This window comes from Thunnus albacares, chromosome 20 (genome assembly GCF_914725855.1).
Source record: "Thunnus albacares chromosome 20, fThuAlb1.1, whole genome shotgun sequence".
In the NCBI taxonomy this organism is placed as follows: Eukaryota; Metazoa; Chordata; class Actinopteri; order Scombriformes; family Scombridae; genus Thunnus; species Thunnus albacares.
In genome coordinates, this window is record NC_058125.1 from 9,604,374 (window position 1) to 9,627,657 (window position 23,284).

At 39.8% G+C, this 23,284-nt stretch overlaps 2 protein-coding genes across 5 annotated transcripts in view; one reads left to right on the forward strand and one right to left on the reverse strand.

The window, feature by feature from the left end:
- Window positions 1–1,909, forward strand: part of tecpr1a (tectonin beta-propeller repeat containing 1a) — a 14,067-nt gene extending 12,158 nt beyond the window's left edge. The window contains exon 24 of the mRNA XM_044337254.1: window positions 62–1,909. Coding sequence (XP_044193189.1) covers window positions 62–211 — 150 coding nt within the window. The 3' untranslated portion in view covers window positions 212–1,909. The remainder of the gene's footprint in view (window positions 1–61) is intronic.
- On the reverse strand, window positions 1,880–23,230 carry bhlha15 (basic helix-loop-helix family, member a15). Of its 4 annotated transcripts, none has more exons than XM_044337258.1 (5): window positions 23,149–23,230; window positions 10,006–10,741; window positions 9,767–9,848; window positions 8,138–8,342; window positions 1,880–3,342 (listed from the first exon to the last, which is right to left on the reverse strand). In XM_044337258.1, exon 5 carries the CDS (start codon window positions 3,287–3,289, stop codon window positions 2,738–2,740), a length of 552 nt encoding a protein of 183 aa, XP_044193193.1. In that variant the 5' UTR covers window positions 3,290–3,342; window positions 8,138–8,342; window positions 9,767–9,848; window positions 10,006–10,741; window positions 23,149–23,230; the 3' UTR covers window positions 1,880–2,737. The 4 variants fall into 4 exon arrangements, with proteins under 4 accessions (XP_044193193.1, XP_044193192.1, XP_044193191.1 ...); XM_044337256.1 differs by lacking the exon at window positions 1,880–3,342 and adding an exon at window positions 6,213–7,975; XM_044337255.1 differs by lacking the exons at window positions 1,880–3,342; window positions 23,149–23,230 and adding exons at window positions 6,213–7,975; window positions 13,567–14,461.
- Between the last annotated feature and the right edge of the window lie 54 nt (window positions 23,231–23,284).

Below are 23,284 nucleotides of genomic sequence, written 5' to 3' on the forward strand. Positions count from 1 at the left end.
CTCTCTCTCTCTCTCTCTCTCTCTCTCTCTCTCTCTCTCTCTCTCTCTTTCTGTCTTTTAGGGTGGATGGGACCATGTCACAGTCAGAGGGAACTCCATGGAGCCGCCCCGTGTCCGTCTTCCTTCCCTAACAGACCCATCTGCCTCGGCCCCTAGGAGCCCCCTCCCTATCAGGAACACAGAGGTCAATGGAAATGCTGTGGGATGTTAGATTCACACATAAACACACACACAAAGGTGCATACATGCTGTTTGTTGTTTTTAAATGTGCCGTGTATAAAGACACATATGTAGCCATCCTAAACCATGTTACATTTGTAGAAAATGTTCATTTAAAGCCAACTTTATATTTAATATTGAAGTGGCAGCAGTGATAATTCAACTCCAAACTTTAGACATCACTTTAGTCAATCTAACAAAACTTTAGGAAACATTTGGAAAATACTACAATCAGATCAATCTCTGAAATCTTTAAGGGGACCTATTCATCTACTCAGTAGGGCATATCTGTCTTTTTTCCATTGCTGTCTGTCTTTCATCACTGTGGTGGTCTTAATGCTCCTGTTCATCAGGATGTAAAGTTTCTGTAGGTTTGTGTGGTATCTGTATATAGAGTACAACACATAAGTCAAGGTAAAGGTAGAGGGGTTGAAGGGTGGTTTTTAAAAATATATTTTATGTATACAAACTGTGTGTACAAACTATACTATACTATAAACTTATATTTCAAAAATTTATGTTTCGTTGTAGCCTGCTGGCAACAGGTTAACATGAGCAGAGACAAAAGAAAACTGATGACTACTGAAGCATCTGTGTGTCACCCATAGGTTTCTAATGCCACCTGTATATTTCCAGACTTTTTGAAGCCTAGATTGGGGTTTAATGTGTTCCACAAATCATTGTTTGGAGACAGAAAATCCAAATTTGGGCAATGTGGGGAAACCTGTGTGAAAGTGAGTTTGGATGGGTGAGAAGCAACCACCGTGGCTGAGTGTGATGGGCCGAGACACTTTTCTTTTTCTTTGTTTGTATTAATGGTGCAAGAAGACACAGTAGAAGGAGTCAACAATTAGAGTGAGGAAAACAAAGAGGAAATGTTTTGACTTTGTATTTAATACAGGAAATTTAGTGGTTTGGTTGCAGTGGTTTTTGTTTTTTTGGAGCCAGCGTGTAGCAGCTATAAGATTATAAGCTATGGTGGTTGCTTCCTCCCTCATACAAACAGTTGACTAATGTTTTATAAAGATTTTGATGTTATCTTCTAAAAATAATTTGTTATTACTATCATTCTAACGTTACTGTCATGGAGTATGTGCAATGGTTGTAAATAAGGGAAAAGTGTGGCTTACTTGTAAAAGTCCTGTGGTTGAAATGCTAAAACTGAACCTTCCTCTTTCTCAGGAGAATATTTGCATTTGCATGCCGTCTACTTCCTTGGAACTGATGGTAGTAGAAAGACTGAGCAGTGAGAAAAACTGTGATCAAAAACACTATATTTTTGTTGTAAATCTGTAAGATATTAGTATTATACAGTATAGTGGTTGTTGCAATGGTACTATATTAAGACGGAACAGTGTTTGTACATTACAATTCATTTAAAGAAGTGCAGTTTTCCATTAAGAAATACTCATGAACCACATATACATTGATAAATTACATCTGCTCAGGCATAAATGTATGCTAAATGGACCTACATATATATATAAAAGCACTGTCTGAATGTGATGCAGCGTTTGCGTTTGTATATGTTGAACATGTACAGAGATCTGTCTGTATTATCTGTGAATAATCATCAAATAGTGTTTCTGTCGTGTGAAACACATCAGTGCTGTTGTTTCTCAAGTGTTGTGCATGGTCATGGTCAAAATAACACCCCTTGTCAATAAATAATTGTGTTTATTGATAATAACTCATCATTCACTCATTCTTTTCCAATCTTTTTCAGTACAATGTCCTGCCTCAAGACACGCAGGGACACACACAAAAAAAAGGAAAATAACACACACTTTAAACATCATCTGTGCCGTCTAGCTATAGGCATACAACCTGTTTCAGAATAAACAGACAAGTAAACTGTGTTCTCAGCTTGGTCGTGGATTGTCATCATGAGCAAATGAGCAAACACGTTTCTCTTGCTTCGGCATTTCAATATTTAGGCTTGCTGCTTGTCTTTCTTTTCATCCTGAATGTGACAGTTATGACTCGAGGCTACTCTCAGCAGTTTTCTTAACAAAAAAAAACACAAGAAGATCACAAGATAACACAAAAGAGAACAAGTCCCCCCCCCCCCCCCACCCCCCCAGTCAAAACCAAGATGACAAATAGGGAAATGGTGAAAGATTAGCCCTTTCTTTCTCTTTACTCTTCTCCATGGTCCATCTGGTTTTTTCTGTCTTATCTGCAGTCTTTGTGTCTGCTAAGGGAATGATCCACCAGTAATTCCTTACTTTGCATGAAGAGTGTGTCCACAGCCCTTGAGCTGCGTCATGCTATGTTCAAGCATCAGTGGCTGCCAGTGTCATAAGGTCAACTGGTTTTATCGTCGTAGGTCAGTGATCTGAAAGAGCACCTTGCTCCTACAGAAAACACCACTTCTAACCAGATTTCAAAGCAGTGTGCCTGCAGGAACTGGACATCATTTGAGATTTGGCCCTAAAAAGTCCACCTGCATCTCTCTCTGCCTTGGAGACCAGCCTCCTGGTGGCTCTCCTGTTCTCCAACCACCCTACAGCCACTGTTAGCTGGCCTGGCTGAAGCTGTGCATGTGGGTGAGGTACTGGGTCAGACCCTCCTCTCCCTCCTCCTCCAGGTGCTGTTGGTAGCACTGGAGCAGCTTGGCGGCGCTGGCCTCTGATGGGACCCCACCAGCAGGGAGGCAGGCCCCAGACATGTCCAGGATGATGGTGGTCAAGGCTTTGATGTAGTTCTTTGCCAGGGTCAGTGTCTCAATCTTGGACAGCTTTTTGTCAGTCTTGACATGCGGGATGGCCTCGCGAAGTGCCTGGAAGGCGTTGTTGAGTTTGTGCATACGCTGGCGTTCCCGCTCGTTGCTCTCTAGCCGGCGGACGCTGCGTTCCTTGGTGCTGGAGCCATACTGCCTGCGTCGCCGGCCTCCACCAGCTCCTCCTTGTCGCTTGCCGCCCCTGCTCCTCAGCGACCCTCTCCAAGAGTCCTCAGAGCCTTCCTGCTCACTGGAACCGGGTTCTGGTTCAGTGTCTGGTTCTAGTTCTGGCTCCGGGTCAGACCAGGTCCTCCTGGATGGTTTCACAGCCTTCCCTTTGGACTTCATCCTGCTGCCTCCTTCACCCACGCTCTCTGACAGATCTCACAGCTTCAACAGGCCTAGAGGAAAAGAGTCACAAGATGGTTCAATGTGTCTTAACATTTCTTGATGCCTCTCAGATACACTGAACTTTTAACATAAATTCAACTGAAGTACTTTTATACAGTTTTTTTTCTCTGTCAGCCAATAATCCCCAATTACTGAATAAACCCCTTTCCAATTCAAACAGCTATGCATCCTGTTGTATCTAATCAGCCTCTTGCAGTGTGAAAACTCCATGATGTTGGTCTGTTAATCTACGCCTCTCTTATCCCCATGGTCCTGAGATAATGCCCATTTCAAGGTTACACTCACAAAACCCCAGAGAGCAGCCAGCCCTCAGCAGCAGCAGCAGGATAATTCACCTCAAATGCTCTTTAATTTCATTTTAACCAGCAGACAGTGCTTGAAATACTCCAGGTAATTTATTAGTGAATTAATTAACTGAAGTCAGTGATTATTACATGTTCAAATATACTGGAGCTTTAGCTGTGATGGAAATTTATTTAAACCATATTATCAAATATTCTACTATGAAAACCTGTAAGATAGAACTGTTTTACATAGATTAGTGCACACAATGAAGAGGAAAGAAACGTCAGTGTATTTCTCCACCAGAGTTCCCTCCCCTCTTTATTCTCCTAAGTTTAATCACCCCAACGGTAGTGTTGTAACTGATAGATAAACAGGCAAAAGTCTACTTCATTCACCACAGCAAATGATACATACACATTAACCATGAAAGTGGATTTAACGGCAATAAAAAGGGGACTGAAAAGTCTTACCTTGAAAGTTAAACTAACTCTCCTCCTCCTGAGTGTTTACAGAGAAATTGTCACCATGCAGCCGCTCGTTAAAAGCACCACAATATAAAGTAAAGAGCACACAGAGCGGCGGAGCGTCGCCGTGCAGCGGACACACGCAGATAACCGTCACATGTGAGCCACCTGTAGCTAAAGGATGTACACGTCGCGCTGCTCAGCCAATCAGAGAGCCAGCCTACTCCTTCCAGCGCGCCGTTCAACCAATCAGAGAGCCAGCCCACTCTCTCCGGCTTCAGCCCTGCTCTGCCCAAACATCCCAACAGCCTGTTAATGTCACTGCAATACAAATATTACAGCCTAATTATTTTGGAGCTTGAGTCATACCTCACACTGCCCTTTAACCTTGTTTCTCATGTTTTGTTCTATTTTAGCTTATTTTTATTTTCTATTTAACGTTTTTTTTAAAACTGTATGTCAATGTGTCCTATTTTACAATGTATTGTGTTTCTTTTCCATTTTGTCTTGATGCCTTTTGTGTTTTATGTAAACCACTTTGAATTGCCTTGTTGTTGAAATGCGCCAATTACAGCACTGTGCTTACAGGGTTTGTGCAAAATTGGATATACAATAGAAAAGAAGATGAGAAAATAAATGTGATTTAACTACAACAAACTATAATGTGTTTTATACTAGCTAATCAGACATGGGTTCTAGGCACAGCCATCAGGTTTACATTTTAGGTTTTTATTTAAATATCTCTTCAACTATTGGATGGACTTAAAGTTGGTACGGACATTCATCGTCACCAGAGGTTTTGTTCAAAATTTCTGTTTATCCAATACTTCAGTTTATGACTTGGCTCAGCTGTACTTTGTGTTTAACCCCACAGTATCTTAATATGCAAATGGTTAAATCAGATTAGCCATTTTTCCCCCACACATGAGACACTATTGAATACTTCAGTTTTGCTTGCTGTTTGGGAAGCTTTTAAAGATGTAAGACGTGTTTTTAATTTGTAAAACTTTATAGGAAAATATAGTTGTACTGTTACTGTTACGTTAACATTTAGCTCAAAGTACCACTTGCTAGCATGGTAGCTCTATGAAAGTTATGAAAGTAGCTGCAGGTGGAGCTAATTTTGAGACACTTAAAGGTGGAGTGCGGAATTTTTGCATATAAATGAACGTCTGTTAGATTCAAGCCAAATGAGTTCACACAATGTTGATTAAACCTATCACCGCCAGGTAAATCTGTCTGTATATCGCAGTGTACTGGAGTTTTTAAATCAGATGTCTGTGGTGACTTTCCTGCACTGGCGCACCAGTAGTAATGTGTTTTACGTCAACGAGCAATGATTGGTTTGCGACTGAGGCAGGCTGTCTTCAGTGTGCCCCAACCGCATCACGTCGCCAGGGCGGGGACCAGCTCACGTAAAAAGCGTCGGGGGTTTGCCGCAATGACGTCAACATTGTTTGTGTAATTACTCTCACTGCCCAAAGGGGGAGACAAAAGTTCCGGTGGAGCAAATATTCAGTTGATTTACTTAGTTTAGGAAAAAGTAGGAGTACTACACTATAAAAAATACTCCATTACAAATAAAAGTCCTGAATTTTAAAAAAAAACTGTGTAAAAGTAAGAGTTGGCAACAGAATGCCAAGTATAAAAAGTAATTATGCATCGTATATATATACATATATAAATAAATATGATGTTAATGCATCATTATCATTGATGCATTAACATGTAAGCAGTACTTTAATGATGTAGTTGTGGTTAATTTTAGGTGCTTTATATATGTTTGTAGTTTAAGCTATAACAATGCATCATATTTTATAAACTGTTCATATGTTTGGTATGTAAAATTTTAATAAATGTAGTTGAGTAACAGGTACAGTATTTACCCCTGAAATGTAGTGGAGTAGAAGTATAAAGTAGCATGAAATGGAAATACAGGTGAAGTACAAGTACCTCAAAACTGTACTTAAGTAGGCCTACATTATTTGAGTAAATGTACTGAGTGACTTTCCACCACTGATGCCACTATATTTAACATTATTTTATGTGATTTGCAACTCTTTAAAATAAAATAAGGAAATAAAATGTTATTGCTGATTTTGTTTGTTTGTTTGTTTGTTTGTTTTGTTCTTTTAAAATACATTATTTGTCAAAGATTATCCTATTGGTTGCAGATGACACAACTAGTCACTATCCAATATTCAATAATAAAATAGCAAAAGCAATATTGGTCAATACTGGAGTTTTTGAACAAATGTTTGTAAATGTTTGACCATTTGTTGCTTAATTTAGTGTATCTCTGTACTACACAATAGTAGTATGTCTCTACTAAACACTAGAAGTAAAGTGAGTTAGTTAAAAGAATATGTAAAGGACATTGAACACTGCATTTTAGTTTGTCATCCAAGCAGTTTATATAGTTTGTGGCTTATCATCCTCTACTGCTTCATTTGAATACAGTCCTCAAGGCTGCACCTGAATGTACAGAATCATATCTCATTTAAACTGTCACATTATTTACTTTCTACCGGACAAATCCTGCAGTGAAAGACTGGGATCCAGTAGGTTTCTGAATGCCCTGAAACTACAGTAAAACTAAACAAAGATACTAAATAAACAAGACAGAACACAAATAACATAATTAACCTTCTTTGAATAATCACCATCACACCCCCTCCTCACATGGACGTGTGATCTTGCAGTAATCCCACTGTCTGTTTGACCTGGGGGCCGCTGGGAACCATTGTTGCATGTATTACCCCCAAACCCCAACCCTCACCCACGTGTATCCATGTTGAACACACCTACTCTTAAGCTTATAGCAACATTCAAACACATTTTACTGTTTTACTGTACCGTAAGTTAACAGTAAATTTAACAGCAAATTTGGGAAAATACTTTGGCACAAACACAAACTTTATGGTTCAGTTATTACTGATTTAATTTCACTATATGGCTTTTAGCAGCACTGACCACATAACAACAACAGTAATGTACAGGTGTGACGCTCCCAGCTCTTAGTAGAAAACACTTTTTAGCTGCACTGCCAGTGGTTTTGGTGTCCTTGAACAGCTTACACGTGTGTCTGTGTCTGTGTGTGTGTTTGTGTATGTGTGTGTTTGTGTGTGTGTGTGTGCGTGTGTGTGTGTCTGGTCCTGCCAGGTTTCCTTTCCTCCTCAGGTACACTGTATCTAATCAACCAAACCTCGCTGATGCTGGCTCTGTGGAAACATTATCTATTACTTTTAGTTTGTTCAGTTTCTGCCTCCATTGGCCCTAAGGCTTACACTGTTTATTTAGCCACAGCCGCTGATAAATTCAGAGCTGAATACACTTCAGTAATGAGGCAAGCAAACAGGGCCTCCACAAGCATGCTCTGTTTGAGCAAAACAAACTGTATAAACAACATATACTTTTTGTATCTTGAAACCACAATGAACCTGGAATGTGTTACATCATTTTTAAGATAAAATGGGATTTCAGACACAAATAATTTATTATACCAATGTAAATGTATGTCATTTCACAGCTCAGGTCCAAGGACACAACCTTGCATTAACAGCAGCTTCCAAAACGGTTTGCAGCTGGAAAGGTACCAGTGCTCTTATGCAACTGACTGTTTAATCACATCGCAGTCAGTGATCATGTCATACCAACAACTGTGAACGCTGAATGCACTGTCGCACAGCCCTGCAAGGCTGTGATGTCATGAACGGCAGGTGCTTTGAATCCATTTGGAGCAGAGAGGAAAACAGCCATTAAAATCATCCCTGACTCATCATAAAAGAGGAGGGAGGTGGGGAGATGAGTTAGAGGTGAAGAGGATGAGATCTGGACGATTAGTCAGTTTTTCCATTAGGCCAAGGCTGGCTGTCTGAAAGGAAAACAAGTGTGGATGTCACACTAGGCCATGGTCACAGCGAAATGGCCTTTGGCTGAAGGCAGACGATGTGATAGAAAGGCTCCATTTGACCGCCACTGAGTCATAAAAAGAAGCAACTACAGCTCAATATGTGTGTATGTGTGTGCCACTAACCCTTTATCTCACAGCTCAAGGTCAGACTCAGTGACATGGGTGAGGTACAGGCAGGTTTGGGACAGAAAGAAAGGCTCTGGCTCAGACATAGACGTCCAGCTCTGCGTTGGCAGGGAAAGGGTGTAGCGCTGAGATACTGAGCGTCTGACACACTGAAACTGGCAGTTCTTCTCCAAAGCAGAGAAATCGTCCTCCCACTCCAAGCCTGCAGGCAAAACCAAACGAACACACAATGAGTGACAATGAACTGCGAATAGCCTGCAGCATCTGATTTAGCTGGACTTACAAACATTAAACTTTTCTAACCCTTGTAGTGTCCTGCCCTGGTCTTGTTACATTGTCAGTGGCCTCAAATTGAAGTAGTTCATGTCAAAAGTAAGATGGCTTTTCCACATTGACAGCTAAGCTTCAGTGTCAACATATTATCAATAAATGGAAACATGAATATAAAAATATAATTAGACAAGTTGAACCAGTAGGTAAAATAAATATTTCCAACCAATTATACCATCAGTTTTCAAAACTGGTTCCCTTTTAAACAACTCTTAATGCTTTGAATAATCCCTACTGACATGTTGTTCCAACATCTTGTTTCACCCAGAAGTACATCAAATTCTGAAGGAAAGACCTTCATTTTAGTACAATATACTGACACAAGCATTAAACATTTAAGTTATATAGTCTGATCCTTTGCGTAAGTAAAAATACGCTGTAAAAATACTCATACTCAAATACATTACAAATAAAAGTCAAGCGCTGAAAATGTCACTTACAGTAAGTAAAAGTGTTATAAGTAAAACATCTTTAAAGTATCAAAAGTGAAAGTACAGTCAATGCAGAAAAATGATCACTTTGAGTATTATATCATTAGATTATTATTAGTGATGCATTAATGTTTAAGCAGTATTTTACTTTTATTTTAGGTATTTTATATACTGTTGTGTACTTTAATCAATAATGATCCACGATATTTTATAAGCTCTTCATATGTTTTGTTTGTGAAATTTTAATTTATAATGCCAAATAAATGTAGTGGAGTAAAAAGTGCAACATTTCCCTCTGAATTTTAGTGTAGTAATATGAGGAGGTATGAGATAGTATTTAGTATTTAAAGGTGCAGTGTGTAGGATTTAGTAGCGTCTAGAGGTGAGGTTGCAGATTGCAACAAACTGAATACCCCTCCCCTGTCAAGTGTGTAGGGGAACCTACGGTGGCCATGAAACTCACAGAAAACATGAAAGGCCCTCTCTAGAGCCAGTGTTTGGTTTGTCCATTCTGGGCTACTGTAGAAACATGGCGGTGCAACATGGCAGCCTCCTTACAAGGGGACCTGCTCCCTATGTAGATATAATGGGTTCATTCTAAGGTAACGAAAACACATTGATTCTTATTTTCATGGGATTATATACTAATTAAAACATACTTATGAATATTATATTGCATTTCTGCCAAGTTCATTCCACTAGATGACACTAAATCCCATTGGACCATTAAGTGCATTATTTGAGTAAACGTATTTAGTTACATTTCACTACTGCAAAATGGTTGGCAGTAATTTTAAGTACACAGAATTTATAGCTAAGGATGTAAAACATGCAAAACCACTATTGTGGTACTTCAATATATTACCACTGTCCTCTAATGTGACATCCGGCAGGTTGTCTGGCAGAGATGTGCAGGTCTCTGAGTGCAGCTCCAGGGTGGGACTCTCCTGAGAATAAAAGTTAGAATAAAAGTTCTTGGCCTTAGTGGATTAGTAAAATGACAATCAATGAAATAATATCAATGAAATATCAATTAAATATTGCACCAAAAAAACGTACAGCCTACCCAAGCTACAGTATACATGTACAACAGAGGAACAGTACCTGATCAAACAGGTAGACCACAACATCCTCCACGAAGGACACAGTCTTCTTCTTTTTTATATTCCTCTTCATCCCTGATGATTTCCCTGGATGGTTGTAGTTTTGACAGGATTTCAAAAGACTTTTAAGTTTGCATGTATTTAAATTGTCTCTGACAACCATTTCACTCTGATATTCCTTTGAGTTGTCGGTGTTGGGACTGTCGAGCCAGTGGGAAGTAAAGTCTTTTAAATCACTTGACACAATGCTGTTATCACTATTGCAAAAAGTATTCCCTATGGATTTCCAACAATCCTGAGCGTAGCAAAAGTCACTAAAAAATTGTGGTGGTATGTCCTCATTATAGAAAATGATGAACTTATTATGCTGATTCATAGTAATAGTATCCTGGTGGGTTGTCATGTTTAAATCCTTTGTGATCACACTGAAAATGTCCCGCATATTTAATATAATTCTTGTCCAAAGGGCCTCCTCTGGGCATTTTGAGGCAAAAGAAGATGTAAATGTTGAGGGACAGATAGGCACCCTTGGAAGACAACAGTGTCGAGGAGAGAGGAGAGAGAGAAAGAAGGGTGAAGACCGTGATACCAAGCTTGATCTGGAGTCTTTGTTCCTCCATAACTGAGGGGCTGCACTTCCTCTTTGAGCAAGGATACAGAAGCAGGTGATCGGCTGCAGCTCCTCATCGGCCTGCATCATCTCACCCGAGGATATCCACAACTGGAGCTCTTCGTCCCTGTAGGAATGATTCACATGACTCATTAAGACTCCATGGCATTTATTTGGTTCAAACTGGTTACCTTTTTCTATTTTGGACCTATTTTGAATGATTTCAGGACAATGAGCAACACTTCTGTGGTCCAAAAGGATAAATCCATTTTCACAACATGGGTCTTATTTTCATAGCTTTACAGTCGACCATTGTTCCCCTCAGTAATAAAAGGAATGTAGTAGCCAAATTAATTGCTGCGATCTGGGAATATTGTGGAAAAAAGTTTGATAAGGCAGTGAACATGAGCAGCAAACAAACTGTCAGGTTAGTCAAACTTATTTAGAAGCAAAAGAGAAGTGGCCAAATTGCTTAATATAAACATCCTTCACACTTTAATGACGTCCTGGTTCAGCTTTGACCAGTTTCCTGTAGTTGTGTTCTCACACAGTTTTCCTGCTCAATGAACAACCATCATTTTTTTTTTACCCCCAAAAAGTGGTTTATATAATCTAGTTAAAATGTATATTCACAACCTGTCTGATTGTCTGACCACTTGTGTTTCTTGCCCCATCAGACTACACTGTAGTTGAGTACAATTTTATCACACCTGATAGAAATGAAGTTAAAAATTACAAAAATAACCAAGTTGTATTAAACCAGAATTATCCTTTAAAGGGGTGATCTATAGTTACTATAATTATGAACTTAAATTTGTGTCAACTGATTTTTTGGCCACTTAGCAGCTGCGGAAACAAGTTATGAACACAACATGTACTATCATGACCTTTTAAGTTGATATTTTGAACTTGTTAGCAAATATTTGCTTATTTACACATCCAGCAGTTACAGAGCAACATTATGGTTCATTGAGAGTCGTGTTTCTCTACACCTGGGGAATGTAAGTCCAATATTCACACTCCCTTAGCTCTGAAAACAGCTGCCTGCTGCGGCCGAAATCATGGCTTTTGGACCAAACAGTTCTGGGGACTCCTTGAGATAAACTACCCACTGGGGAGCTCCCCTGAGAACTACATACCTTCAAGGGCTTTTTTTCTGTTTGCATTCGCACCGCCAATAGGAACATTGTTGGTATAGCAACGTCACTTCTGTGCCAGATACAACAACAAGATGGAGGACACCGTGATCAAAGCTGTGTCTTTGTTGTGTGTTGTGGGTTTCATGATAATAAAGGAGATGTGCAAATTCAGACTACGTGGTTTTACACAATTTTTAGAAATGGCCGGTTGCCGGTGCTGCATTGGCTCATGTGTTCGTCCAATCATTGTACATTTACGTCACTCAAGGTTCCTCTTGTGCTGGGAGAGTATCTACCCTGAGGTAGGAGCTAATAAAGTTCACTCGTGCTCTAAGAACTACGATCATTTCCAGTTTCTGCAGTGCAGACACAATAAAATGGGGACAGTACCTCCAACAGTTCTTAGAACTATGAACAAGTTCCTCCAGTCCGAAAGCGCCTTATGAGAGCGGTGAGAGTGAACCAAAACAGTAAAGTTGTGGGCCAGACAGCTAAACAATGAGCTGAAACTTGCTATGAAGCAATGTAAAGGAGAGGGGAGCTGTAGTTTGATACATCGTTATTATGAAAAGTATTGAGTATAGGAAAACTTTTGAAAAAATCCAGCACACATAAAATATAATTTTACTGTTTGGTCAGTCAAACTGAGTCCAGCAGCCTGACCTACATTAGTTGTAGCAGGCTAATGTTTCGCTTAGCTAGCCCAGCTAGCTTAATCGGTGTAGGAAATTGTGTAAGTGACATTAGGAGTGTGAATCTGCCAATATAACAGTGGCATAAGCTAGTTTTAAATGGCACTTACTTGCAGAAGTTGTAACTGTCATAGAACACAAGCTGCAGGCTGTTTGTAAGTGGCGTATATCAGTTGAACCACACCAGTAATCAGCACTGTCAGTGACATACTACACAGAATGAGATTTTCAGTATTCAAGCACTTGTAAGTATTATGTCGAACACTTACTGCAGCTTACAGTACACATTTACAGTGACTGTCAAATGTACCAAACAGCACTTGGTTGTGAATTGTGTAAACTGGCTGATGCAGAGATTGAGCCTGAGATGATCTCTGTAACATAGAGTGACCCTTTCAACACAAGCATAAAGCATAAAGTTGGGGCATTTTAACCTCATACGATACTGCATGTAGGCTTTGGTTAAGGACGATCTTGTTACACACAAATATTCTCATGAGCCTTATTCCATTTCAAAGTCATTTTTATCCTGCTCGTCATTTAAGAGGTCAGCTGCAGAGCCCAGACAACTCCTCACTGTCTGTTAACAACAGGATGTCCTAAAACTGATTTGTCAGCCTTTGCCCATTGGATGAAACAGTGCGCACACACAAACATGCATTATTTGGCCACTCACTCCTGAGCCTGAATAAATATCGGGTCCTATCCATCCGTGGAGACAAAGACGCAATAGGAAACTTTCACCGCTCTTCAGTAGCCAAGCAACCGCTGGATGAGTGACTCAGGAAAGGAAGAGAGGAGCTGACTCACAGCAGCTGTGACGTAAAGGATGTAAAAGGACACACACACACCTACTGTATGCTCTCTCTCACACACACACACACACACACACACAAAAACACACACACACGTATGCAGTAGGCCGTGAAGCCCATAATCTGCCCTGTTTCGGGTAAATTAACACCTCATTGTGTAACAGGTGGAGGACAGATTAAAAAGACTTTTTCAAACAGCCAACACACAAACAGACAGACACCCTTAACACCCCCACAGAGAGGGACAAACATCCACACTCTACATATAGACAGACCATCAGATAGATAATAGAATCAAAATAATACCTTTTCTTGCATCTCCTTTTAGTAAGCCAATTCAAACCATCCAATGAAACCACCAGTGTGGCTCCACCTCTGAAGTATTTTAACTCTGCAAAAACACAGAGAGGAACATGGTTATCAACTGATATATGTTGCCTTAAAAATCTTGCTGCATCATTACGCTGCAAAATGTGTTGCAACATGCTTAATCTCTCTGCATCTACAATGCATGACACCAGCACATTTCTTTTCCTACCTTGCATTCTGCGAGCCCCGCTCATTCCTCTGGCTTTTACTGCACGACAGAGAGCTCATCGAGGGCACCGAAACAGACTAGCTGAACATATGGACAGAGAGAGGAGATAGAGAGATGCATAGAAAAAAAAGAGGAGGAGAGGGAAGTTGGGGGGGTCAGGCAGGACAGAGACTGAATGAATGATGGGGAAAGTTAAATAAGGGGGCTAAATCAGAGAGGATGAAAGAAGAGTGATGGAGAGGAAGAGATGAGAGGACAGAGAAAGGACGAAGAGCTCACATGTACAGTACACTTCCTGGAGGCTGCTGGCCTCTGCAGCAGTATAGCGCAAGCTGGGGATCAATAACTTATGTGCTCTAATGTAACACAGCTGCCTGGCTGGTAGATGTAACAGCAGTCTGGATGACACTCTGAAATAAGCAACAGTTACTGTACATTATGCTTAATAATATCAATATAGTGTTCTTTATACTAATAGCAGTGTGGTTAGTGCTGTAAAATTGGCATCTATTACATTAATGATGATTTTGGCATGCATATACTTTATGTCAGCACAGTCCCTTTGATTTGATTAGGACACATCAGATGAAATATTTATTACAAAATGGGATCTTCACCTTTAGAAAAAAGCTAAACATTATAAGTCAGCAGGTAGCTCAGCAGTCCATGGTTGACCAAATTATGACTGGAGATAAAACATATTGTACATAATATGATGCTTAAGATAAGACTATAAAATTGAACCCACTTGTAATATTACTAATAGTAAAGGGTTTATGAGTTGTTACTAATGACTATTAATGAAGAATAAACATTTTTAAATGCATAATAAACTGTTTTTAAGAAAACCTTTTGTTGCCAATTTGTGAATTCACATTTAATTGGAGGAAGTTTTTTGTTTTTTTTATTCACTTTTTCCATCAGCGAGGTTGCATTTGTCTTTCAGGGTGCTCTGTTATTAGTCATAAGGACCCCTGTCTTACACTATTTAAACCCACAGAAGGTTTTGATAAAAGATATTTGTTATTTTCATATGTAGTATGATCTGTAACTAATAGAAAATAAAATTGTTGTTAATCCTTTTTGTTAGTCATTTACAAAGTCAATACTGATTGCTTATAATGTATGCATATGTGTATGTATGCAGAAACGTGAAATTGTTCCATAACACCATTGAATCCTCCAAACTCCTTTACCTACTGCACAACAGTGCAAACTGTAAACTTCAGTACTTCCACGGTTTGTCAAGGCTCGTTCTTTCTCTTAAAGTGTCTAGAAACCCCTCAGAGACATATAACTAGTTGTATCTGACGCTTGGTGGTCTTGTGACAGTATTTCAAATTTCAGAGAGTGTAAGAAGGTTTGGAAACTATATGCAGCGGGTTTGAGGAGTCACCTCCTCAAACATTACCTGAACATACTGCTTGACAGACTCTGGTTTTTAACACACAAATAATATGGCAGAGATCAGGGGTTCTCAAAGTGAAACCCAAGATCCACTAAGGGTCCTTATAAGGACGTTGTCCAGGGTCTTCAGAAAAAAAAGTAGTTCTACTGTTTATTTTGCTCAAAGTTATACAAAAATGTCTGATCAGTAGATTCATTCTGCCTGGTGTAAAAACTAGAGGTAGATGTTACATATCATCCAATCATTGTATTTCACCTTTGATATGATCATAGAGTTTGGTTACTGTCTCAGTGCTACAGTTCAGTGCAAGACCATAATCTTTTGATCATTAAACATCTGACCTGATCTTTTTGAATCTTTTGATGTAATTTTTTTTTCATTTGTAATACTCATATGTGAATACTTATATATGAACTCATATGTATTTTTAATGTAATTTTTTATCAATCTTTTTATTTTTATGTAATTTCTAAGTTATTTTCATTTTCAATGTATTTTTATTTTTAATGTCATATTTTTTTATTTATTTTATTATAGTTAAATGTTGGTGTACAAAACAGAACATGTGCAATTCTTTTGCATTAAAGAAATCAGATTTAACATACAATCGCGTACAGGTAAAGCAAAGCCTGTGTTTTGTGGGTTATAAGAGTATGTGCTGCAGTTGTGTGTTAAATGTTTGGGAGGCCTCATATGTGATTTTGGTGCATGGTCGTGAACATTAGCTCCCTCTAGTGGTTATGAGCAGAGTAGCAGGCAGCCTCAGAAGCAGGAGAGAACAGCAGCAAGGCTCCTTTTACAAATGTATAAATTAAGTATAAGATGATAATAATTAAACACTTATACATATGGTACACGCATACTATTTTTGCTGCAACTAGTGCAGCTATTACAACTTATGCTAATAGTAATACAAATATTACTGCTGTCACCAGTGCACTACAATTATAGATGATAGGCCTACTACTATTATTCTCACTGCTGGTACTACATTTGCTATGTTGTACTATTGTACTGTTACATTATTCATCATCATTCAGCACCCATATTTATTAGTTAGTTCTCCGCTGATATAGTCCTCCCCCTGGCAACAAAATCACTGATGCTGGAGTTCTGCTTTACACACCCAGACAGCATCAGGATATTGTTCCCAGGAGGCAACAATGTCACCATTCAGTCCATCTCTGGTTCCAAAGAGAGGAGAAATGAAAGAGAAGAGAAGGTCACTGAAGCAAAAGAGGTGGGAAAAGAGAAATAGAGATGGACAGATGGTGTTTCCAGCATTTCTTCTACAGTCGTCCTCCCAGGCATCTTTTCACCCAGCAATCTGCACTCCACCCACGGGCCCATATCAGGTCAACCAGGGCATCCTGACTGCTACAGTGTTTCAGTAGTCAACTCTTTTTTCACTGGACGTAGCAGTATATGTGAGGATGTGATACAGTTGCTGAGCCGAAAGCTTCCTCACTGGCGCAAAATGTGAGCTTGATCCATCCTATTTCACATTCTATTTTCACTTATGATTGATGCGTCCCGTCTGAGTTGCTCATAATCTGATATCTCAACAACTTCTGTATCCAAATGTCTGGTGAATGAGTAATACATCTTCGCTTTCAGTCTTGACTGACGCTGAGGAAGCTTAGGAGGCCTAACGGATGCATTTTATGACTTGCTGTAGTTTATTTAAGGAGGATAAGGCAGTGAGCCTATCATTTCTCCACTGATCCACTCTGCTATGTTAACCAGAGTTGTGCTGAAAGCCATTAAGTCAGTAGATTTGGTTTCCAAGCAGCCAGTGATCCAGCTAGCCAGCTCTCTGGTCACATCTTCTGATGTCTCATGTCATCAAAGAATGTGTTTCTTGCGGTAAAGGGGGTGAGAACATGCACAAGGTGGTGACACCTAAGCTTGAACTTTTTAATTAATTGGCTCGTGCCAGCTATAGTTTACTGCTATGATTGAGTTGTAATGTGCACGGCGCATGCCAGAAGATCTGTGGAACTATCCTTTTACACCGCTGCCGCAGAATCATCATATCCAGCCGGCAGTGACACCAAGCAATCCGTGAGAGGAGGGTAATTGGAGATCATTGGGCTTATTCTGAGCATGCAAAATAGACCTAGTGCTCCATGCACCATGGGTAATATGGGAAAATGAAACATGCAGTCAGGACGCCGGCGGTGCTGTCTGCAGCCTTTATTTGGACACAGAAGGGTCTCACAGCTGCAGAGGAGAGGAGCAGGGAAGGAGTGAAATGTGACACTAAAATAACAACATACAGGGTGGTAAATACGTCACCGTTGTGTACATATTTGTTCAAGGTGTGTGGTTTAAAAAAAAAAAACAGTAATAACATAGTAATGTTGTCTGTCATTAGCATGCAAAGGAAGCTGGGGGACTTATTTTCTTATCTGCATTTGGTTGTGAATGATTGATTTGTTGCAGATCAGCACTAGCTGAGCTTTGCCATAAACTTCTCCCTTTGTCAGGAGAAAAGACTTTTCTCTTAGCTGTAGATTATGGGGTCTTAAAAGTGTTTGCTGACAGAGTGTCTTTAATATGATGACATAAGTGTGTAATCCATCTCAGAGTATTTATGAGCCTCTGTTGACAGCAGTACACCTGCTCTACCCCAGTCCAGACCTGGGAGCACTGCCCGCCTGAACTAGCACCACTGCTGCCAAGGGCACGTCCATACTGGCGGAGGTGTGAGTGTGTGTGAGTGTAAAAGAGGGGGACCGTGTGTTTGTATGAAAAGGCGGAGAGAGAAAGAGATAGGAAGATAGACATAAGCAGAAGTTTGTATGAGGAGGGCAGGTCTTTGAAGGTGGGAGGATTTGGTTGGGCGGGGGTAAATCTATCTTTACTCATTTCCTGGTGCTATAAGAACATAAATTACTGAGGGTCATTTTTTACTCAGTAATTCACCATATAGAATCCATTTTAATGACAGAGGGAGAAATAAATATCTTCTTCACTCAAAGTGTGTCTGAACAAGACCCTGCTGACAAAAGTGCACTCACTTCCTACAGTATATATGTATATTTGGGGGAGCTTTATGATCAGGATTAGATGCAAAATGTGTTCACTTTAGGTGTGTTTCTACAGTTTAAGACATTTAAGATAAAGCTCTTAGCTCGTGGATTACCTGTGACATTTTGAGTGGCAATACTTACATTTTTTAATTTTTCTTAGTACAAGGAGAAGGATGAACCAAACACCCTGAGATGTGAGGTTCAGGCACTTCAAATAATATATATTAAAGGATAGGCCACTGTGTTTCCCCATTGAGTGGCAGTGGAAGGATAGTAATTTAATGTACAATGTACATGTATGTTAAAATCTTATAGGAGAGAATCCATGTATTTACTTGTAAGCCATATCTGTATTCAGTATATACACTATGTAAATTGAGTTCTCAGTTGTGTTTAAAAAAACATGACAGCCTTTAAAATTTCAAAATAGATGTCTGTACTGTGTGCACAAATAGGGAAAAGTCTAAATATTGGTAGATTTGCAGGACAGATTTGTTAGTTTTATATTTCCTGCACATACAGATCAGAAAAAAAGGAGCTAAAAAACAAATGAATCCACACAACATAACAACAAAAAGCAGTGTTACCACTCATCTGCTTGGTTCAAACCTTTTACTGTAACATGCCATTGCAGTTTCCACTAGAGGGCAGTAGAGTGCAGCAGTTTGCCTTAGTGGTGGTGCTTTGAGGATTTCACACACAAGCACAGACATGCACAAATGCAAACTTTGATATTTGTTAGGAAAAATGGAAGTATAGCCTTGTTAATGAAAAAGCATCTCTATTCCCTTTCCCTTTGCTTTTTTTCTTTGGGTGTATTTTTCTCTGATGACACTTGTACCATTTGTGTTACTGAACATGCAGCAACAAGCGAGAGAGGCAACAGCTTTGAACACTATTATCACCATTATATCAGTCTGGTACTAAAACCAGTGATGAAAGGCCTGTGCCTGTCTGTCATTTTATGCGGGCCCATTTCTGTTTTTGCACTTGTGCCATTTAAAAAGTTGACAACGACTGCGACTGTGTATGTAAAGGCTTACCTCATCCCGCCCTGTAATCAAACCACAGCTTAGGGAGCAGCTAAGCAGGGCGAAATTATATATCAGCGATAACATAAAGATAACACACAGCTGCCACACACACAAGTGATAGGGAATTGATGTCAGGACTGCTGGCAGGCCCAAAGACAGCGGGGAAAGTGTTGAAAAGCTTGACCATGACCTCTGACCTGTACGAACACACTCACATAGGCACATACATGCTAGGACACACAAAGGCTTAGACAGCTGTGGGACTCCTCGACTGCTTTAAAGTGTTTATGGAGGAGGTGAGTTTGAGCACTCGTTGACAGAGCTCTCATTTACACACAACCCTGATCAGATAAGGGAAGATCTGTTTCAGCGGCTAATCTTAAATGTGCTGAGGTTTACAGAGGTCTGTGGCATTGGAAATATACATAAATATCTTTATTTGGGGATTTAGGCACTGCCCAGGGGTATATCACACTACCCCACACTATAGGGAAAGGAAACAGGACACTATGCTTTCATGTCAAACCCTTACTTTTATATAGGCACCTGTCTTCCATAAGAGAGAGATTGGTGGGAAAGGTATTAGCTCGTTAGTATATCAGCATCTACCATTTTGACTTCCATATCCTGTACATCCACCTTACATTGCAGCTTCCACCCTCCTCTCCTTAGAGACACTCAGGGGAGTCCCTGACCCCCCCGACACCCCACACCCCTAACCCAGCACAGATCCTATCGCTTGCATCCTAAGCTCGCTGGTATTCATCAGGCCCTGATCCAGTTGCAAAAGCAGCAACCACATTTAAGTCAAAAATGTAATGAGTCAGGATTGCCCCTTAGTTACGGCTCAAACAGATACGAAACAGAGACAGATTATACCAAGGCTGGAACAATGATGCAATGGAGCAATGACGAGACTTTTTCTAGGAAAAGTTTGAGGAAATTTTTATGTTTCTTGGCGTGAGTTAGATGAGAAGATTAATTTAACTTAGCATTAAGACTGGAAACAGGGGGAAACAGCTAGCATGGCTCTGACCAAGAGTAAAAAATCAGCTCCTCTAAAACTTATTAATTTAACATGTTGTATCTTGTTTTTTTAATCCATACATAAGACGAAATGTAAAAACAAAATTTTTGCCTTTCTACGGGTGATCATGTACAGTACCTGGCCTATGATGACTTTTTCTAGTCAGGAAAAGTTTGACATTTAGGGAAATGTGCTTATTCTGTTTCTTGCCAGGAGTTAGATGAGAAGATTAATATGGCTGTATGCTTAAGATGAAGCTATCGCCAGCAGCATGCTAATTTAGCTTAGCATAACGACTGGGAACAGGGACAATCAGCCAGCCTGGCTCTGTCCAAGGGTAAAAAATCTGCATTCTTTAAAGCTCACTAATTTACATGTTCTATCTTGTTTGTTTAATCCCCACAAAAAATGTAAAAACAACATTTTGCCATCCTACAGGTGATTATGTACTGGAATATTTCTTGGCACGTTATCAGTAATTTCCTGGATTCTCCATTTGTTGCCCGGCAACTGGTCCCAGCCAAGAAATAGTTGCCACATAACCCACTGTAAAACTCTTTTGTGTATAGCTTAAGCAAACATATACAGCGATACAGTATTTAGGTAAGGAAAATGTGTGCCAAAACAGAGGAGTGAGGTAAAACTATTTGGGAGGCCATCAGCTGGAGGGTGTTGATGGTGGGTGGAGCTTAAAGCGTGTGTCAGAGGGGGTATCTTGGCTGAATTTGAGAGCGTCACTTGCCCACACCACAGCCGGTTAGATAGAAATAGACGAGGCAGTAACTGAGCCCAGGAAAAAGCAGGAACGACCACTTTCCTCGGGGATGCATGCATGGATAAACAGGGTGCCTCTCTTCTCTGTCTGTCTGAGAAGCCTATCATTTCAGACATTACAGAGGCACTTAAATATTTACTTTAGCATGCTGCAGGATACAACTCTAAGTCTAGAGTCTAAACTGATGACGCTGTCTTTCATCTGAATTAAAATGGCTTCCAACACAACTTCTACTGAAGGCGTGACAGCTGCTGCACACTCACACAGAGTCACAATCTGAAATCCGTCACATGCTGTTCTAAACATCTTTTATATTTATTCTGTCCTTTCAAGTCCAAGTTAAAGGATATGGCTACTGATTTTCCATATATTTCTTATTGTCAACAAATCTCATGTGTAGTGCCAAACCAACAATGAATCGGTCTACTTACAAGTATTGTGTGTGTGTCCAAAGTCTGATATATCTTATTCCTCGGTGCTGTAGACTTCTGTTGTTGTCCAAAATCTATTAAAAACACGTTAATGAGCCACACCGCTGCACTGGGTAACATGTTCCTTCACCATGAAGATTGCAGTCATGGTAGTTTGTTTTGCTCCAAAGACTAATAACAGCAATCACGTTTTCAGTCTCTGGAGAGTAGTTCCTTGTAAGGCAGCCACTGTGCATGCATGGGAATGTGATTCTGTTTACAGACCTTTGTTACCTTGTTGTGCTATATATCACAACCTCTTGACTTTGTAATGAAATTCTTAGAGAAATTTATAATGTACAAAAAGCTACTAAAGCTGGTATGGTAGCCATTGCCTTCCAGGTGAAGGAACATGTCACTGCAATGGTGTGGCTCGTTGATGTGTTTTTAATAGTTTTTGGACAACAATAGAGCTCTACAGCACAGAGGAATAATATTTACCAGGCTTTGGATACACACACAATTCTTGACAATAAGAAAAATATAGAAAATTGCCAGCTATATCCTTTAAACGCCATTATGAACATCTGGGAATGACAGGATAAGGGTTTTCCCATGTATGACCCATAAAAAAAGCAATCTCAGCAACATTTCCCATCCTGTGTTTATTCGTGTTCCTCCTGTTCCTCTTCTAAGCTGCGTATTCACAATAGCAACAATTATATTTACAGAGCTGGATTGCAGAGAAGCCATTCAAGGACACGTCGACATAGGGACAGAAGGAGCCGGGGATCAGACCCACTCAAACACTTGACACAACACTCTTTAAATCAATTGTCAAGATGTTTTATTCCATGCAAAAGTCAGAAACAGAGGAAAATAACAAAAATAAGGAGAGATGTAAGAAAAAGGTCAGAAAGAAAGTTTATTGTGCTTATTAGAAGCTACAGCCATGGACGAATTATTACCATCCTACAGAGAACTTGCTTTTCTGTAAGGAAAGTTTAACTTTGTCTGCATGACACAAGCAGCCTACAGAAAGTGAAGCTGTCATGCTGCTGTAGTCTTTGATCTGTCTAAATTATAAAGCTCAGCAACTTTTGATGGATGTTTATGACCAATATTAATTAATATTAATAGAGGCATATTACCCTGCAAGCCTGAGCTTACACAGTCAATCCACACCAAAGCAAATATGTGTGAATGCATCCACAATGTCTCGTCAAAGAGTCCTTGAACAGTGCACTGAACCTCTATTTCCTCACACAATCTAAATAAACTTCATATCTATATATCATGGATACACAGACTTGTGCAAACCAATTCAGCACAAAACAAAAATGTTGGTTCTTTAATTTGTGTAAAATGCAACCTACCATCTGCTCATGAAGTACTTACCTCCATGTCCTGTGCTGATTGTTTTGTTGCTCAGTATTTTCCAAAACAAATTGGAGAACAAAATAGGAAAGATTGTATTTCAGGCTAAAGTATAAAACTCCAGGTACAAGTCCCAACATGACTTCTATATACACACAAAATGCATTTATTTCTCTCAACCTTAACTAACAGGCGGATTAAGCCACTCCCTGTCTGGTTTGCAAACATGGGAGAAGACTTTTCTAAGGTGCAAGAGAGAAAAAGATCAGAGTTTCTCTACTTACCAAAAAGATTTGTACTATAATCTTCCCCATTAATGCTGCTCAGACTCCCTTATAGCTGCTTATACCTATCACCGTCTATCGCAACAATACTTCCCCAAATCACTACGTGCACAAGACCGTCACCCCATCACCATCC

Bases quoted from the DNA above. Each gene is read 5' to 3' on its own strand.
- bhlha15 (XM_044337255.1), bottom strand. From the start codon at position 13,823: ATGAGCGGGGCTCGCAGAATGCAAGGTAGGAAAAGAAATGTGCTGGTG. The intron at 10,742-13,566 runs GTATTATTTTGA...TCATTCCTACAG, and splicing joins AAAAGGAGATGCAAGAAAAG to GGACGAAGAGCTCCAGTTGT. The intron at 8,343-9,766 runs GTAATATATTGA...TTTTGCCTGCAG, and splicing joins TGTCACATTAGAGGACAGTG to GCTTGGAGTGGGAGGACGAT.